General features: G+C 37.9%; 1 protein-coding gene across 1 annotated transcript in view; it reads right to left on the bottom strand.

Annotated features, from left to right (window-relative positions):
• Positions 1-16,135, bottom strand: part of LOC132154899 (cadherin-6-like) — a 43,700-nt gene that overhangs the window by 7,379 nt on the left and 20,186 nt on the right. The window contains exons 2-11 of the mRNA XM_059563623.1: positions 14,940-15,272; positions 12,122-12,416; positions 10,048-10,167; positions 8,595-8,768; positions 7,726-7,913; positions 7,285-7,535; positions 5,716-5,852; positions 5,338-5,468; positions 1,285-1,402; positions 794-1,045 (exon numbers count right to left, since the gene is read on the bottom strand). Coding sequence (XP_059419606.1) covers positions 794-1,045; positions 1,285-1,402; positions 5,338-5,468; positions 5,716-5,852; positions 7,285-7,535; positions 7,726-7,913; positions 8,595-8,768; positions 10,048-10,167; positions 12,122-12,416; positions 14,940-15,152 — 1,879 coding nt within the window. The 5' untranslated portion in view covers positions 15,153-15,272. The remainder of the gene's footprint in view (positions 1-793; positions 1,046-1,284; positions 1,403-5,337; positions 5,469-5,715; positions 5,853-7,284; positions 7,536-7,725; positions 7,914-8,594; positions 8,769-10,047; positions 10,168-12,121; positions 12,417-14,939; positions 15,273-16,135) is intronic.

Here is a 16,135-nt window from a genome sequence, read left to right as displayed (position 1 = left end):
ATAGTTTAGTTACAATCCTATTCACCTGAGGTGTCTTTCCATTAAAGATAAAAAACATATTTGTTTCAGTTATCAATGTTATCTCATCTGTTATCTGTTATCTCACCTAAAATACGATATTACCATTTTTGGCAACTTAATTTCACTTTGCCCAAACTCAAATAATGATATATATATATATATAAATAGAAATGAATGCTTGTATGCAGCAAAGGACACATTAAATTGACCAAAATGACAGAACATTTATAATGTTACAAAATATTTATATTCATTAAATGCAGTTCTGAACGTTCTATTTATCAAATAATTATGAAAAAAACATGTTATTCAATTTAAGTAATAAAACTCAGATGTGATATTCCTGTTTTGTTGAATTAAATCAAAACTGGATTAATGTGAGTTTAACTGAAATCTAGCCCTTGTTACCACGTTTCCTGATTAAATAACCAACAAGTGAGTTTTATCAGTTCAGCCATCTGAGCATGTCAGAAACAGTTTTTCTTTGTTTTCTTTTTTTTCCACATAATTGCAAATTATTTTGCATGCAGATCAGGCATACACACTTCAGACCACTGGAATCGTAATTAATCAAATGGCAGTGCAGACAAAAGCGCTAACTGACAAGAAGACAGGTGGGAAAATGAACTGTAAAGTCTCACTAACAAATGGCTTGAAAGATGAACAGTCAGATTCACAGCAGACAGACAGATGGAGGAAGTGGCCATCAGACAGATGGATGTAGAAGTGATCTGATTGTTAAAGTCAAAAGAGAGCAGTGAAGGAGACTTACAGAGCAGGATGAGGAGGCAGAGCAGGATGGCCACCAGCGCCCCTGTGCTGAGCCCCGCGGAGCTTGTCAGAGCCTCTGCATTGCACATCACCATGTTGCCATCTCGGTTGCACGTGCACACCCGAATTGTGAGCGTGCCCGTGCTGGTCTGCCTGGGATCGTGTCCATCTGAGATTACCACAGAAATTAGATGGGTGCTCTTGTGCATTCGGCCAAATCCGGTGCGTCGTGTGAAGATCCCAGCTGTGTTATCTGTGGAGAGTTGAGTGCTTAGTTCATTAAGAAACGAAGGATCTGCCCACTCTGCAGACCACAGCAGGCCCAGACTGACCTCATGTTATGGCTACTGCAGAAAGAGCTGCCCCAATTTAAACAGCTAGACGTGGAGAGGCCATGTATCCTAAATATTTCTCCTGTTTGATCGGTCTGTGTTGTCATGAAGAGAGACAGTGAGCTAGCTAGAAGGCCAGACAATGTGAGAGGGCACCCACCTCCATTATCTCGGACAGAGAAGTTTGCGCGCACTGAGCTCTCTGGTGCTAAGGAGAACAAAAAGCGATGTCCACCGACTGGGTCATCTGGATCCACTGCGCTTATTGTCTGGATTTTCTGAGACAAAGAAGGTCATGATGACAACACATATTCAACAAAATTTAAGGAACATACTTTACAAATTGCTTTTGATTTTCATGCATTGGTCAATTTGATAGATTTTGAGCTTTTCATAAAGAAGGGATTCATTCATTCATTCATTCTAGTGTAAAGAAAACATCCAAAATACATTTTTAAGTGTGTCTTTTATGCACTTTATCTATTTGTACAGTATACGTAGATTTCACATTTCAGAATTTTACATAACATATATTTAAAAAGCCATTTTCTCAAAATTGGATTTTTCTCCTGCACTGAGCCATAAATCTCTAGTTCAGCACTTACATAGACCAAATATTATTTCTATTCTGAAGTGTATATAGAGGGGTTTGTTGACTGTTTATAACATTTTATTTATACTGTATGATGGTGAAAACACAACCTAAACATAAATAAATAAAAAAACACAATTATAAATTTTCCAATTATAATTATTAATATTTTTCTTGAATGAAAATTTTTCAATAAATACATGCTTTCTAGGGATATTGTTTTTTTTTGTTTTTCATTTCCATCCTGGTCTCCCTTTAGCTAACTTTTGCTCTGTATTTCCATCCAGTCACGATCCATCCAGTCAAATTCTCTTGACATTATGCAAATTGCGTTGTTACTATTTAAAATACAATTTAAATGTATGAGCTTGACCATCACAAAATTCTGTATAATATTACTTGAAAAAAGTAATGTATGTATATATATATATATATATATATATATATATAATTTAAGGTACAGAGCTAGAAAGGTACTGCATAACAGGAATGGCCCATTCACAATGTCATCTTCCAGACCTTACAAGCGTTTACATGTAAACACTACAAGCATGTTTACAGTGAGGAAAGATGTTGGCTCAGTGATAGAGGCTTATGGTTATCTTTAGTTGTCACCAAGGGCAATTTAAGTTTAAATGCACCTCTCAAGGGTGCACTGGCAACACGCTGTGACAAAAATGTAATCATCCATTGTGTACTTTGTGTTTTTTCTCTGCCAGGCTCAAGTACTGGCCAGATTTCTTGTGTTGCTGGCTGGCTCACCTTTCTTCTGGGTTTTACTGCAGTCTGTTAGAATATAACTGCTGATAAGAAACCAAAATCCTAGCCTTATCTCACACTGCTGTCGCTTAAATACAGTTAAAAAAACACCATAATAATTAATATATGTTTAGTTTCATCATGCAAATAACAGCACTGCTACACAAGTCTGCTGTTTTGTAACTCTCTTTTACCTGTATGTACTTAAAGGCAGGGTAGGTAGTAAATGTATAAACAACTTTCTTCCAAATTTGTTTAAACTTTCTATATATATCAATGCATAATTAAAATGTAAGTACTCTGATAAAAAGAGTATAAAAATCGAGTGACTCTAGACCGTTTAATCTGTATTAAACACAGCTCATTATTTCCATTTCGGGACGAAACATAGGATTGGCTTAGGCGACTGTCACTCTCTCGCAACCATGGCAACCACCCTTTTGCCACACATGACCTGCCCACTTGCAAGCGCACGTTTGATTTGAGGAATTCAAGAGGCACGGATCCTAGGAATACCAAAACAACGGCAGAGAAACAGCAAGCAAAATTCACAGTACCGGCCAATGCAGTTAGTGAAGGCAAACCAGGCAAAAAAAGGAAGACCATAACAGTACAAGAAAAGGCAATGAACAAAAAGTCTTTGGATAAACAAAGAAATAAAACGCGAGTTAATATCGGCGTGGCTTTCCAGCGATGGCGAGAACTGAGGGAACTCAAGGGGCTGAAAAGTGACTCCTTGATGGCTTTATTTCTGCTGGACAGGTAAATCTTTCTTTTTGTATTTTGATCATACATATTTTTTTGTTTATTTTTTCATGAAGCATGTGTCATTAGCACACGTAGCTGCGTAATATAGCTAACATAACATTACTTAGCGAGCCGTAGTAGAGGCTTTGGAAGGAGCCCAGAAGGGAGGGGGTGGAGTGAATGGAAATAATGAGCTGTCTTTAAAACAGTCGTGAGAGGTCTACAGACACTCGATTTTTATACTTTCTTTTTCAGAGTACTTACATTTTAATTATGTATTGATATATAAATAAAGTTTAAACAAATTTGGAAAAAAAGGTTTTTATACATTTTTTTACCTAACCTGCCTTTAAATGGTAGACACAGATTGTTTAATCATGTGTTTCTCTTACTGTATGGCCTAAAATGACAGAGCATTGTCACTTCTTTTCACTGTTATCAGGAAAACAAAAATGCAACTGAGCGTGCCGATGCGTTTGCAAACCTCTATACCAGGGATCAGCAACCTTTTCGGCATGACGTGCCATTTTTTATTTTTATGGTTAACCACTGTGCCAAGTGTGCACACCCCCCCCCCCCCACACCCCGATATAATTCTGTATTTAAACGGTACATACACAATTTTTTATTATACGATAAAAAAAGTTTTTTTAACGTTTAATCAACGTTAATGCACTGCTTTAATTGATGAACGTGCACACACAGACACACACACACACACAACACACACCACTCGCACACAGAGATCTGAGATCGTGCTGTGCAAAAAGTAGCATTCAGAAGCTCATAAACCTATGAGTGTTGTCACGCTACTTTTATTAATCGATACTGAATCGCTACATTATATTTCTCAACAACAAAGGGGCAAAATCGCTTCATTGTCTGCAGAGAGAGACAATTTACCCCCCCCCCCACTTTCTTTCTCTCAAAATGGCCATATTTCAGAAAATTTTTCATCGCTGGATATAGCTTTAGGTCATTTAACATTTCTATGGTAAAACGTATTATTAAAAGTTGACTAATGTTAATTGATTTGCAGCTTCATCTTACCTCACTCTCTTTAACGTTAAACTGACGCTTCGCGCTCTGCTTCTGTGAACAGTAAACCCCGCCTACTTTGATCTGATTGGCCATCTCAGTGATTTTGACATTGATGAGTGCTGTTAGACCGAGGCTTTGATCTGAAGCACCTAGTATGTGCAGTGTTTGCACGTGCATCCATGCAAGTTAATTCTCACACTTTAATAGTATTTGTAGCTCCTAACAGGCTGTGTGACTATGAGAAGTTATTACATCAAACTGTACGTCATTATACAGTTTTCCTTATTGCTTGCGTGCCAGCGATTATCCCTCTGCGTGCCACTGTTGGCACGCGTGCCGTAGGTTGCCAACCCCTGCTCTATACTATAATACTGTATGATACTTATATAAAAAGTATAAATATATATTAGTATATGTAGTTGAAAGCATATGTGCTTGTTTCTGTAAAAAAAATACACTTTTTTAGAGAATAGATATTAGATTATTATCATCCATCCATTCATTTTCCATATATATATATTTGTTTTTTGTTTTTTTATATGTACATTTTTCAAACTTTTAAAAATTATTTATTTTTATTGGCTTTACTCTACTCTAGTATGTTTTTAAAAAACTGTCTTTTTGTACCCAGTAATAACTAATAATAGTAATAACTAAAACTAATAACCGTGGCACACAAGCTGAGGTGGGTGGGTCAGTGAGGTGGGTGATGACGGACAACGAGGGAAACAGGAAGAGTCAGGAAATGGAGGAGAGGTGGACAGTTATTATGAAGTGCCTGTGATATGTGACAGCCCCTGTCATCCACCATGACATATAATCTCATCAAGTCTGACAGAAAAAGGCTCTGCCGTCTAATCCATGAAGGAGAAATGCTCATCACTGATCTCTATCTCGCTCTGGAGGTGTGAATTCTGTAGAGGTCACACACTGTTTAACAGATGCCCCTGCTTTAAATCGACACATCCACTCACTGGCTGGACAGGAGAAGTGGACCCCCCCGACCCCTTATCTTACATAGAAATTGACAATGTGGCAGATAAAATGGAAAACATATACTAAAATGCTCTTTACCTGACCGGCTTTGGCGTTTTCACAGACAAAGGTCTCGTAGAAGGATGCCAACATGGGGGGGTTATCATTGACGTCCAGTACACGGATGTACACAGGCATTCGGCTGGTCTGTTCAGGGTTGTCTAAGTGCCCTTAAAAAGATGTGGCAGATGATGGTTGACTGCTTGAGAGGATAATAACTCACACTATTGGAGACACAGGAGGAAACTGGATTTCTAATTTAAAAAAGTAAACTAATATATTTAGTCAATATAAGCTGTCATGGTAAATGTAAATGCGTAAATCTTATTGGAGAAATTTAATGCTGGATGACTTGAGCTTATCAGTCTAAATTCATTCCAAATGAACTGCGTCTGTGAGCCGTGTGGAATTACTTACTGAACTCTGTTGCAATCACTGAGATGTTGTGCCGAGCTAATTCCTCCCGATCCAGATGCCTCTGCAGGAATATAGATCCATTCCCAGCATAGACACCAAAGATACGGTCCACATCTGTGTGCCGATCAATGGAGTACCTGTAATTCATACCATTTAGCTCAACTCTCAGCAATATGTTTTCAATAGTGTGAACTGGTACAGGTTAACTACTTTTAACTTGCCTTTTAGCATGACAGAACATGTCATGTGTCACAAGGAAAAACATTGTTACTACAAATTTTGAATGAAATTGGGTGTTTTAAATTAAGACATGACCTGTGATAAACAGGTTTGTCTCGTTTATGTTCAGAGAAAATGGAACGTGAAAATCATTAAAAATTCTGATACAAAAAACTGAAATCTTTTCATAGTTGTTAAGTCTTTGCAGGAAAGAATAATCAGACCCAAACTGCTAAACTTTGCCACCTTTCTGAAAATATTTTTTTTTTTCTAGAAATTTAGTTTGCTTATGATGGTACATATAGATCAAAGTGATTCGCTTACTTGAGTCCATTTGCAAAAATCATTGTGGCAGTTTAGGTCTTTTTTTATTATTAGATTATTTATTCAGATATTTATATATTATTAGGTCATTTATTTCAAAAGATACTGCACCTTAAGAAGACTTCATGTAGTGAGCTTCTTTAAGTCAGTTGCTTGTAGTGCCGCTACAGTAACTACTTTTTTTTGGTAACATTTTTAAAGGGTGCACTGACTAGTTTGACCACTTGAAATTCTAATTAGCTTGTAACTCGGCAAAACAATTTCCCCAACACAGGTTTGCAAAAACATTAACAAGACTGATCTTTTAGAACGGGAGACACTTGAAAAGGCTTGATGCACACCACAGCTATAACTGCATGCCCTGAGCCCACACATGCCCAGTTCCCATTTATTCATCTTTCGCCAGAAGATCACAATATTGCTCTTTCAAATGCAATCAATCAGTGGGATTGTCCAATTTCCTAATTAGCCTCCTGATGTTTCGAGCGACAGTCTTGCTCGTGCTTCTGATGTCCCTGATAATTACCAGCCCTGAAGTCCTGTTCTGTGCTGCAGAGGGCTTTTTAATTGTGCTTCCATTCTCCATTCTTATTTACTGTGGTCTCCGGAGGAAAAGAAAAGAAAAACATCCATTTATAGTCCTCCTGAGCCTTCTGCATCAGCCTTATCATTAGGGCGCATTGGACAGTGATAATATCCTCATTTATTCTCATAATTGTAGTTTATTACAATTATCTCATAAAAATGCCGCAATTGAAGGACCTCTTGAATTAAATGAGAATTTAATAAGCACGCTTTGAGGAAGCAGTCCATCTAACCTCATATCGCCCTAGCTTCATACAGATTAATCAGGGTTTTGCGATTATCAAAAGGTTACAGGAAGAAATGGGCAGATGTTTAAAAGGCTTCAAGCTACTGTCACAAGCTGTTGTGTGTTGGTAAATGTGCATTTAAAGAGATTTACACAGATCTTATAAATTAAAATGATGGAGACAATGTGGGATGATATTAACGCAAAGCCCTTACTTGACCGGACTGCGGCGTATGTCAGGATCCACTGCGCTGACCGATCCTATCACGGTGCCCACAGCCGCGTCCTCTTTCACCTCCAAAATATAGCTGATTTTCTCAAACTGAGGGGGCTCATCCACATCCTCAACACTGACCCTGACGGTCGCCATGTCCTTAGCGTCCAAGCTCAGAAAGTGTGGGTCTGGATGTGTGTTTTGGACCTGGATCTGAAGCATGTACGATTTCTTCTTTTCATAGTCCAGAGGCTGCAACGTAAACATATCCACAGGAATAAACAACCCCCTCAGGGTCAAATGTTCAGTACAAAAACCTGCATTTTATTCACAAACCATCCAGTTGAACACATTTAATTAAAAAAGAAATGAAAAAAAACAAAAAAAAAACAAAAACAAAAAGCTTTTCAAACTTACATGAGAAATGAAAAATCCTCTGTACCTTCTTAAGACTAAGTATGCCTTCTTGGGTGTTTCTGTCAGTGCTGATGTCGAACACATCTAGACCATCTCCGCCAACAACTGTGTAGTCCATCTCCGCATTTCTGCCGATGTCGGCATCCACAGCCCTGATCCTGCCAACTGATGATCCTACCTTGGTGAGTTCTGGAACGCTGAACTGATATATACCTGGGGAACATAATGTTAACGTCAGGTTGTGCTTAAAACTACGATTTCTCAAGAGTCTTCTTTTTTTGTTTTCTTGAGAGAAGATCTATAATATAAACGCCAACTATCGTGAAACCAAAAGAAGGGTTCGGAGGAACAAATCGCACTTGACAAATTACATTCAAAAATCTGATCCCTGCATATAACACTGTAGCCAATTAAAGTGTTTTTTAAAGCATAGTCTTGGTGTTACCTTTTACTGTAATAAATGGCGAACGTGACAGATATTGTGCTGCCTGCTATAAATCCGCTTTGTGCTCATACCCTGCTTTTCTCTTATTAACATGACAGAAATTCCAAGCATTTTCTATTTGCATGCAGGCTAAAAGAATAGATTATATTAAGAGAAACACAAAAGAGTAAGTGAGCTGAGTCCACCCTGTCCATTTAATCAGGATTAACACACAGACCTCACGCAGTTGCGTAAGCTTTGCCACTAACCATTTTCCTTCACATAAAACACAAGATAAAAAAAAGTGTATCCGTCTTTGTTTTTTTAAGTTTCTGCATTGTATTTCTTGTTATTTGCATGAATCCTATCAAGAAGCTTTAGAATTATGGAACAGATGTTTTATGCAAATATCCGACCGATGATATTTATGCATTGACAAATATTTTTCTATCTTGTGAATGCATGCTTACTCTGCGTGAAACGAGGGGGGTTATCGTTGACATCGGTGAGGCTAATGTTTACTGTGGTGGAGCCTGTTAAGCCCCCCTTCTGGCCGGCCATGTCCTTGGCTTCGATCACCACCTGGTAGTGCTCCCTCTGCTCTCTGTCCATATCGGAAGGTCCCAAAGCTGTCCGGATTATACCTGAGGGGAAGATGGTTTATTTTTATTCTTTGACATCCGATCCAGCCTAGTTCTTTACTTCAGGAGATGGACGACACTAGATCGCAGTGGCAGCTGAGTCTTGGTAGTGTTTGAACAGTGCAGAACTAATTGTGTACATGCATTGAGATTGACATTATGCCGCAGAGATTATTATACGCAGCAGCTGCTTACTGAGAGCGGGTTGATCGCTGCGGCTTCTGAAGAAACAAGACCTTGGATTATTAAAAGCGTTATTTTACAAGCTAAACCAAACAATTTCAGAGTAAGACATCGTTGGACGTGCTTGACAGTTTTGAACCAAAATAAAAGTCATAAAAATATGTAATTTTCTCACAGCAAGAAATACAATTTCATACAAGACAATGTACAAGTATGAAAAGTTAACATAAAAAAAAAGCAAAATTCCATTTTAAAACGACATGCAATCATAATCCTTAATTAGGCATAAATAAATGCAGACATATTAAATTATATTTATATTATTAATTACATTTATATGACCCCCCCACACACACACATTTAAATTTTTTTATTATTATTTTAAATGTTTGTGATCATTGCACATTATTTCAAGTTTTTTTTTTTTACTAGAAAAATGCAAGCTACTGTTTAAACAACACCCAAATATATTTTTATATGATTGCAGGATTGTTATTAATCTCACTCTCTGGTTTGAAACGCCCTCAGTCCCATTCTAAATTAGTTTTTTTCTCATTGAAATTCCTGTTATGTCACATTACAGAAGTAAAACGTCCATCAAACAGTGATTCACGTTGACTTTGAACGTGAATACGCCTGATGTCTCGGTCAGACCCAAAAAAGGCAAATCTATCATGTAGAGAAGAACCCAGGCCCTGCTGCTTCTTTGAATGGCACAAATGTTCCCAGATTAACCCCCACCTCTAATGAATATCCCTTTTTTCGATCTTAGGATTTTGTGTGCTCATGGACATCATCGTTCGTGTCCCATCTGGGCTAAAGCATATCAGTGTTAAGCTGGACACTAATCTGCCATGGGAGCTTTTGTGTTTCTATTTCTCTTTTGTTTAAATAAAGACCTCTGTGGGAAATGTTCCAGGGCACACATTAGCAATGATTAAACTCGCTGGGTGAATTTGCTCGGCTGAAATGCTTGAACGACAGAGCCGCAGTACAACCCTTGCACCATATCAAATTATACAGATACACACACTCTCTCAGCATCTCTCTGTTCATCTCGGCATCTCTGTCTATGACATAACAGTTCAGCAGGACTGACCTGTATTTGGCTCTACTGAGAAGTATGGATGACCCTGGCTGATGCTGTAGGCCAGCTTTGCACTGTAGCCAAACATTTCATCATCTGCATCCTGGGCGGTAACTTGAGTGACAAAGGTGCCTGAAAAACAAGAAATCAGTTCAAGGAGGGGTTCACCTATAAACCCGAAAAATCTGTCACTATGTAGCCACTAATATAATGTTTGTTATGACTTTCGTTCTTCAGTGGAAAACAAAAGGAGGAAATATGAAAGTGCTTGTTACTCTTGTCCATGTCTACAGAATTCGGACTGAAACTTTCAAGCTACAAAAAGATTACAAAGATAAACTGATCCAAAATTGTGCAAAACGTATATTATTCATTGATGAATCTGATTGATTTGGTTTTCAAGCTCAACTCACTGATTCAGTAATCCAGTTGCAGCATTTAACAGTTTTCCAGGGTAAGATTATCAGTGAGTAATAACTAAAATGACCAAATTTACATCCTTTTTAAAACTTTAAAAACGCCAGTCACAACTAATTGAACTGTATGGACTCTACTAGTATTACTTTGGACTCTGTTATTCCTTAAAATGATGGTATACATATTAAAGTACGATGATACAATATTGTTTTGTACTACTATATTAAGAAATAGATCAGTGGTTTTCAACCTGTGGGCCGCGGCCCACTGATGGTATTGTAGGTGGGCCGCCAATTACTAATAAAATAAATAATAATATATTTCATATATATAATTAAATAACAAAAAATAAATATAAAACTGTAACTATGCTTCCACTATTGGAGCTCGCTGATTGGTTTAAGAATAAACCGCCAATTTATCTTAGATATTTTTGCTGCATATGCTACAGAACAACAAATTCAACATGTTCCCTGACTGCTTGCTCCGCTGACTGTCTACCCGCTGCTGAGCTCTGCCTGGATCTGGTTTTCCCGTTTTGCTGAGCGGTGCCAGTCCGAGTTATTTTCTGTTCATTGCCAGTTCATTCTAGGGCTGTGCGATTAATAGAAATCATCATAAAATAACGATTTGAGCCTGCGCGATTTCTAAATCGCTTTATAGCAAGATTTTCCGCGGCTCTGACCTCCCGCATTATGCTATCTGATCCAATCAGAATGCAGCGCCTACTGCGAGAACAGAACAGACTGGGCATATGCCTAACTCCAGGTTCACACACTGTCTGTGATGCGCCTTTTTTCCGAGCCCATGTTAACAGATCAGAGCGTTCAAACTGCACGAGGTAAAAGGCTTTAAATAAAAATGTGCGAAAATTAATATCTAGCACATGAGCATAGAGAGAGTTGTGAGTGCACAGGACGCAGTTTAAGTGTGATGAGAAACGTTTTAAGTGCGCACACTCTCTCCGGGTGAGAGCAGCGTGTATCTGAGCAATCTCGTCTGGTTTTGTGACAGAGCAAAAGGAAATCTGCGTGCGAGCGGAGAGATTCGCTCTCGTGCATTATTTTAATGTGCTTTCGCGTTACAATAATGCACTCTCTCTGCTGCTTCTGCACCGCACACATAACTGTATATATTTATATTTTATTTATTTTTTTGCCATAAGTCTATAAATGTTGTTACACCTTTAGTGATTATTTTGACTTATGTCTGTTCTAGAGACGTTACAACTTTTTGATAAAGCTCTAATTGGTTTTCTTTTGGAAATATGTTTCAAATTCATCCTGAATGCATTTATGACTGTAAAGCATATATGTGTGCGTCAAAATTGTGATTAAAATCAAAATATCAAAATTGATCAAAGAAATCGCGATTTCGCGATTTTTTCCCCATATCGCACAGCCCTAGTTCATTCAATAAATACAGTTAACAATCTAGCTTCTGAGTACTAAGTTATTAACCGTACAATAGCGGGGTCAGTTATTATTATTTATTTTTTTTGCAGGGGGCCGCGCAAACATATATGTTTGGATGTGTGGGCCGCGAGTTGAAAAAGGTTGGGAACCACTGAAATAGATTGTTTTGTATTACTTCTGGAGTATTTATATACTATAATTCATGTGGGCTCACAAAACTTTCAAAGCTTGTATTTGAAGCTGCCGAATCTTACCGATGTGTGACCTTTCAGGTACAGATGCTGTATAAACCTCCTTGTCAAACTTGGGCTCATTGTCATTGATGTCATGCAGTTTCACAATAAACTCGGTCTCTGGCTCCAGTGGGATGCCGGTCTTCTTGTTGACAGCCTGGGCTCGGAGCGCATAGAAAGGCTTCTCCTCTCTGTCCAGGCTCTTGGTAGCATGCAGATCTCCTGAGTTGGCATCTATCACAAAGATCGTCCCCGCACCTTCACCTGTGAGAACGTACATCACCGTGCCGTCTCCTCTATCCATATCTGAGTGAAGCTGTTGAGAGGAAGCAATTCAAGCATTTCATTAGCACCTCCGCTCATTCTGCTGTTGATAGGGCTCATGAATATGTATGGCATTCAATATTCTGAATGCATTCAACATCCGCTGATTTTGAAGGAATAAAACAATGAAGAAATACTACAGGGGAATGTGGTAATAGACAGGTACTCCATGGTAAATATGTGAAAATGAGTCCATGTGGAATTGCATTCTGATGGCATATCAGATGAAAGTACTGAATGTGCAATCAAGGTGAATGCACGTCTGTTACTAACAGTGATGCTGTCGGTGCAACCACTTTTCTCTGATATTCATAAGGCAAATCAAACTTTTCAGCTTCTTGTCTTTTAAAGATGTGTCTAACCGTTTTGAATTTGTGACATCGACTATTAGAAGAAATGACTGAATTGATTGATAGGAACATCACACTTCAGAGCTGAAGGTGTGATGTGATTAGCTTGGACAATGACATCTGATAGAGGAGTGAGTGAATGATTTGACATTTCTTTCCACTTGAATAAGCTGCTTTGTTACAATAAAATAGGGTAGTAAAATACTTAAGACCAATGAAACACAATGGCTCTTTTGCTCTTCATGATTTTCCATCTGAACATTTGAGAAATAGCTGCTTCTACTCCACATTGACTGCTACATGATCCAGACACATAATGTCCATAGCAACAATGAGAGCTTTGTGAATTCTGCGCTTACAACATCCCACATGAATAATCCAGTGGTTGGTGATCCTTTGCAAAGCTTTCGAGTCTCCAAGTCAGTGGTTCTCAGACTTTTCAGGCCAAGAAGCACCTTTGATCAAATACCACCTAATAAATTTTCCTCACTGGAGTGTAAGCTTAAGGACTGTGTACAAAAGACAGTGCCGTATTTTGATTAATATCAATATTCCTGTAAAATCTTTTATCAGTTCCTTCACAGGCCTTAGGCAGAACAGCATTTAGAATAAAACATATAAGGATTTCAGGCTCTATTGTTGTAAATATACACATTTTACAATTCAATTAAAACTTTAATAATGAACATTGTAAAGTATTCAAACCCATGTTTAGTATCAATAAAAAAATAATAATAAAAAAATGCAGTTTTTATCCTTTAGAGACCAATCATTCTAATATGCAAATTTGGTGCTCAAATTATATCCATTTTTTTATTAACAATGTAGAAAAGTTGTGCTGCTTAATATTATTGGGGAAATGTGATTTTAGAGAGAACAAAAGAAGAGCATTTGAAATTTAAAATCTTTTGTAACATGTCTTTACTAATAAGTCACTTTTTGTCAGTTTAATGTGTCCTCGATGAGTATAAGTATTCATTTATTTAAAAATAAGGATTTTACCTACCCTAAACATTTTGAACTTTAGAGTATATTTAGGGATGCATAATATATCTGTACTATATTGGTTATTGTCCATTACTTTTATTTTGGTATGTTGATATTAGATATTTATTGTGAAATGCAAATTTATATTACATTTGCCATCATCTAATCTACAATAAAATAAATAATTTAATGACAATTAAATGCATTCTTATTAATATCAAATTTTCATATTGTACACTAGGGCTGGGCGACATATCTAACGATATGATCTTGTGCATCTAATCAGTAAATCTGGTTCCGTGATTACAGCTAAATCGCCATGACCTGCTTTTAAATGGAGCAGCATTTAATAGACAGAGCCGTAGATCACTGACAAGCTACGCAATATCAAAGTTCATTACTTTCGATAAAGAACGCGATATTGCGTAGCTTGTCAGTGATCTACGGCTCTGTCTATTAAATGCAGCTCCATTTAAAAGCAGGTCATTTAAAGGTGATTTAGCTGTAATCACGGAACCAGATTTACTGACTAGATGCACATGATCATATCGTTAGATATATTGCCCACCCCTGTTGTACAATAATTTTAGCCTTAAAATGAAAATTACGATCAACTGATATGTTTTTGTCAGATTTTTTATACTAGTGCAATCATATACATATTAAATATTGTGTCTGTTTTTTTCACTTATGTGATGCTTCTTGTGCCCTCTTGTTCTGTTTACACAGTCGATTATTATTTTTTTTTATAGAATATTTGAAAGAATTAACAGGTTAAACTGATTACCTTATATTTTTTAGTATTGCAAATTTTAGGTACTGTTGCCTACCAACTCAGGGCCAGAGTTTGAGATCTTCTGCTATAAGTAACAGTATCAGGCTGCAATATTTTATTCTAATCTTTGATCCTCAGCAGCTCTGAGCTTTAGATGAAGTGTGAGGTACCAGGGAGGTCAGATTTCACCCTGCTCCTTATCTCAAATCCAGCAGGCTCTACACTGGAGATCCCTACATATGAAATAGGCACAGTTTTTGATCATTCTCTGTTTATTAACCTCAAAAGACAGAATCAGAAGGAGTGATGAATACAGATCTACCTCTGCAATCGACTCCATCAACATTACTCCAGCATTGCTCACACCATGTTTATACCCTGGAAAAGAAACACAATCTCATACCTTGCCAATGTACTGGTGCTCCGTTCCTGTGTATTCCTCCTGCAGAAAAAACTGTCTCCACATCCACCCTCTTTTTGAACGTCTGAGCAACTCTTTGTCTTGCCGTCCTTCAATTTCTTTGGTTTTTCTTCGAACTGGCCCTCCTGAAAGGGCAACTGCATTCACACTCTGTTGTGCACACGCCCACAGAAGAAGTACAATCCAAGTCCTCATCTTTTCTGCTCTTATGGTGTCTTACAGTGGGATAATGATCCTATCTGCCAAAGTTACAGAGCTCTGCAGTGCAGGTGGAAGCCACCCTCATAGTCCTTCCTGCTGCCAGCGAGCCACTACCTGTAATAAGAGAGAAAAAGAAATTGAAAAACAATCAGCTATTGGGTGAAGTCTCAGAGTGTTATCCCAAGGCTGCTGGCAATGCTTCTCTTCCTAATTAAAGGCAACTAGAGCTCCTGTACCAAACGACAGCCATCCTCTTATTAAATATATCTTTGAAACATTCTCCATAAGACACCAATTCCACTGCAAGTTTTGTGGCCGAGGCTCTGATATGTATATAATTAGCATCCCACATTTATGAAGTATAAAACCATAGGCCATTCAAAGTGCTGCAGCCGTCACTATAAAAGGCAGAAAGGCCTTTTTTTCACTTAGCCATTAACCTACGACTCTTAAAATACTGCAGCGCAGGCCAATGGGTGAGCTCTCACAAATCTGTAATCAATTAATCAATACGCATGCTCTCTAAATGCCCTGCTTAAAAGATCTAAACACTTGCGGTGCTATTGAATTCAGCTGCCCCTCAAAAAATTCTAACAACCAATGTGTGTTGGGTTTTATCAGCATGCGTGGTCACGATAGCCTTCTGGCTCAGAACTGACCTGCTGGAATGACAGTCTCATAGACAAAAGCATCCTGCCACCACATAATAATCAGCAATCAGCACGTTTCCTGTTTCTACATCAATCTACAGCTTTGTCTGCGACTGAACGCCTGCCCTCGCTCCCTCTCACACTTTATCAAGCAGATTGCAAATCCCAAGGCTATCTCCATTAGCGGTATGCAGCGAATACTCAAACATCAATGACTGCACAAAGGTAAAATTCAGAAACCCTGTATTAAAAAAACATAGCAGATCTAAAATATTCCAGACTCTCAATCAATCGAGAACAATCTGGGACTCTACCTATAAACCTAAG

The sequence above is a fragment of the Carassius carassius genome, chromosome 12 (genome assembly GCF_963082965.1).
Source record: "Carassius carassius chromosome 12, fCarCar2.1, whole genome shotgun sequence".
Classification (NCBI taxonomy): domain Eukaryota; kingdom Metazoa; phylum Chordata; class Actinopteri; order Cypriniformes; family Cyprinidae; genus Carassius; species Carassius carassius.
Note: the sequence above shows the minus strand (reverse complement) of the source record. Positions and strands in the feature narration are given on the sequence as shown.